The 3860-nt window shown below is 54.4% G+C and overlaps 1 protein-coding gene across 1 annotated transcript in view; it reads left to right on the top strand.

Moving 5' to 3' along the window:
• Positions 1 to 3495, top strand: part of VEGFA (vascular endothelial growth factor A) — a 14614-nt gene extending 11119 nt beyond the window's left edge. Inside the window, exons 6-7 of the mRNA XM_006881948.1 lie at positions 1375 to 1471; positions 3474 to 3495. Of these exons, the coding sequence (XP_006882010.1) occupies positions 1375 to 1471; positions 3474 to 3479 (103 nt within the window). The 3' untranslated portion in view covers positions 3480 to 3495. The remainder of the gene's footprint in view (positions 1 to 1374; positions 1472 to 3473) is intronic.
• The last annotated feature ends 365 nt before the right edge of the window (positions 3496 to 3860 follow it).

The raw sequence follows: 3860 nt of genomic DNA, 5'->3' as shown, positions 1-3860 counted from the left end.
GAGAGAGAGAGAGAGAGACAGAGAGAGAGAATATGCATGCATGCTCTCTCGTGTCCCACTCCCAAGCCTCCTTGCTCGAGGGAGCCTGTCTGACAGACCTTGTTTGAGTTCTCCCTCCCCTGTCCTTCCCACTGCTTCTTTTCCTTTTCCTTCCCGCTCGCTGTCTCTCTGTCTGTCTCTGTTTTTTATTTTCCAGAAAATCAGTTCGAGGAAAGGGAAAGGGGCAAAAACGAAAGCGCAAGAAATCCCGGTATAAATCCTGGAGCGTGTACGTTGGTGCCCGCTGCTGTCACACTAATTCACTGGCGCCTCCCCACCCCCAATCAAACTCCTACCTGTAGCATCCCATAACCTTCCCTCCCCTCCCCACCCCATCCTGTTTCCTGGCCCCAGTGTCTCTCTCGCTCACTCCACTAATTGACACCAGTGGGTAGATGTGGTGGTGGCATTGCTGGTCCAGGGTTGGGGTGGGGTGGTGGGTGGACAGAGAGGGCATGGAGGATGTAGGGAGGGAACTCTGGCTTGGCTGGGCACCAACTCTCTCTCACCCACTGGGCATTGGTGGTGGGCCCATGTTGGCATGGGTGCTGGGCACAGGTACCCGTCGGCCCATCTGGTTTCCACTGTTCTGGGCTTCTGCATCTGTCTGGAAGCTGAGGGGCTGGGGGAAGGCAAATGCTGTTTGAGGAAGGGGTGAGAATGAGTGTAAGAAAGGTGGTTTGTTGGCTGATGGTGGAGGCTGGCAGGGTCCAGCACCCTCATGGCAACTGGTCCCTGTGTGGGGAGGCACCTTGCCTTCTTGTGGACTTGGGGCCTCTGGAGGGGAACCGTCCACATTGAATCTTCCCTGTGGGGCAGCTTTTCCAGGGCGAGGGCTTTGGTGGGTCTGAGCCTGCACCCTGGGCTTCCAGTGGTCTGGCCTGTGGACATGGCCTTCCGTCACGCTCTCCTTCTGTGGAGGGGCCTGAGGAGGTGGCCTCTGGTGATCTCAGTGGCACCCAGTTGCTGTTCCCAGGAGTGAAGAGTTAAGATGTGGTCTTTAGGGGATGTGGCCTGAGACCTCCCTGGAGTCCGTGGGATGTGACACAGCCCCTTTGGCAGCCCTGCCCCTGCATCTCTGCCCGTCTGTGCCCATCTCTTCTTGTGGGCAGGCCTCCTAGCCAGTGCTGCCTCTCTCGCCGCTCTCTCTTCTTCCACTGTAGTTGCTCCGATCCTTCTAGGACATAGAAGGGCGTGGGGGCTGAAGAGCCGGGTTGGGGTGCAGCTGCTGACGTGTTACGGGGTGTTGCATGGTGGTTTTTTTGTTTTGTTTTGTTTTTCCTCTCTCTCTGCTGACGCTCTAGCTTAGATGTCTTTCCTTTTGCCTTTTTGCAGTCCCTGTGGGCCTTGCTCAGAGCGGAGAAAGCATTTGTTTGTACAAGATCCACAGACGTGTAAATGTTCCTGCAAAAACACAGACTCGCGTTGCAAGGCGAGGCAACTTGAGTTAAACGAACGTACTTGCAGGTTGGTTCCCAGAGGACGAGCGAGCGAGTCAGAGAGGGGCCTCTCGCAGAGACGGAGAAAGAGAGAGAGAGAGAGCGAGAGCAAGCGAGCATGCACGCCTGAGAGGGGCCGGCCGCTTGCTTGGCTTCTAGCTGCCTGCCTGGCGACTACTACCTTCTCTTGCTTGCAAGGCCCCTGTGGTGGGCAGTGGGCGCTGGTCCAGCTTGGTGGTGCCTGTTCAGAGATTACCCTGGTTGCTTGAGTGGGTAGGCTGATGTGGCTTTATGTGGTGGTGTGGACGCCAGCTGTGTGTTCTGTCCCGTGATCCTACTACTTCTAGTGCTGTTGGTCCGAATGTTATGATCATTATTTTTTCTACTAATTCTGGGGGCCCTTCCAGGTGTTTAGAGTTTACACTGTGGCCTGGCCATAGCTGTCTGAAGTCTGTGAGGCTGGGCTCCTCATCCCCTTACCCCCAGGGTTGAGCTTCCCTGCTCAGACTGGGTGTTTCCTGAGAGCAAGTGCTCTGGCCTTTTGGTCTAGGGTAGGAAGTGCCTCCTATCTGATGTAGAATTTCCTATTCAGTGTAGAAGATTTAGCATCCCAGGACACTAGATCTTTGACACCTTCACCATTTGTCTTGACAAACAGCCTCAAAGAAACGTACATATTTCCAGAGGTTCTCAGGATAGGGTGTGGGAGGGGGTCAGGTCCACTGTCCTTAACATTAACTTATGTACTCCTTACTCCCCAGTATTCCCCACTGTGCCATCCTTTGTCCACAGTGGGAACTAAGAAAGTATTGAATGTAGAATAAGTTTATGATTGGGTTCAGGGGGTGAGGACAGGAACCCAGGGGGCCGGGTCAATGGCCGACAGTACCTGACTGGCCTGTCCTCTGGACCATGGTAAGGTTCCCCCAGAGTGGAGGGGGCTTTATGTGATTCCCTGAGTGAGGCCAGACACTCTATTAACAAAGTCTTTGGAGAGTGACTGCCCAGTCCCTTCCTGTCTGAATTCTCAGGGAACTCGGTTATTGGGGGACTTACCCCAGGTTGGTTGTTGATCTGTCTTGCTGCTGTGTGAAGATGGAAGTGGGCAAGTTACTCCAGGACTGGATGAGGGAGGTCCCCACATCCCAGGAGCTCCTCAGGGATGATAGGAACTTGCCTTGGGGGATTTCTGTGGTGGTTATTCTATAGAGAAATTCTATAGAGAAAAGGGTTGGATAAAGCGACCTGGCCGCTAGCTGCTCTTCCTCTAACCTCTGGAGTGCACCCCGAAGTCCCAGCCTGGCTGTATCTGGGGCTGTCTGGTCTCCACATTGGAAAGTCAGGGTCCCCATCTCCAGGCTCTCCTGAAGAGTGAAAGACATAGAGGCCTTTTGAGAAAGTTATTGGGGTATTCTCTGCTTCAAGCCACCACATTGCCTCTCCCCACCCTACATTGAGAAGAAAAGGAGAGACATCTGTCCCCTCGGCCCTGCTGCTCGAGAGAGACGGAGGTTGGGGAGGGAGACACACCCCACAGCTTTCTGGGGTCCTCGACCACTCTGCCTCCCCTGGCCTTGGCATCCGTAACAGCTTTACTCCTTATTGCCCAGAGCAGCCCCTCCGTATAAGCTAGTCCCCCAGCAATCTGCATCTGCAGGAAGCCTTTCTCTGTGGCCTCCCTCCTCTGTCCAGCTCAGACCACCCATCATCTCTCAGACGTTAAGTGGGGATGGCTCTTCGGTACATGTTGATTTGTTGCTTTTGTAAAATGTTCGTGTCTTGTCTCAGACTGTAAGCTGTGGAGGGCAGGTACTATGGCTTCTTATCTGAGCCCCTGAGGACACAGCTACTGCTCACTCCTCAGACCAGGGGCTCACCTAGGGCGAGACCACACCTGTCATCTCTGCACCTGCGTGCCCAAGGGTGGCAAGGACCCAGAAAGCAATGGGCTTTCTCACTGGCTCTAACCCAGCCTCTGTTTCCCAACCCCCACAGATGTGACAAGCCGAGGCGGTGAGCCGGGCTGGAGGAGGGAGCCTCCCTCAGGGTTTTGGGAACCCAGACGTCTCACCTGGAAAAGACTGAAAACAGAGCGCCCCAGAAACCACGCAGCTGCCACCGCACCACCCTCACCATCGACAAAACAATCCTTAATCCAGAAACCAGACATGAAGGAAGAGGCGGCTCTGTGCAGAGCACTTTGGGTCCGAGGGCAAGACTCCGGCGGAAGCATTCCCGGGCGGGTGACCAAGCACGGTCCCTCTTGGAATTGGATCGCCTTTTTATGTTATTTTAATTTTTTTTTTTGCTGCTAAATCACCAAGCCCGGAAGAGTAGAGAGTTTATTTCTGGGATTCCTGTAGACACACCCACATACATACA

The sequence above is a fragment of the Elephantulus edwardii genome, unplaced genomic scaffold (assembly GCF_000299155.1).
Source record: "Elephantulus edwardii isolate Elephantulus edwardi_28Jun2011 unplaced genomic scaffold, EleEdw1.0 scaffold00017, whole genome shotgun sequence".
Lineage (NCBI taxonomy): Eukaryota > Metazoa > Chordata > Mammalia > Macroscelidea > Macroscelididae > Elephantulus > Elephantulus edwardii.
This window is presented reverse-complemented; position numbering and strand designations above follow the sequence as displayed.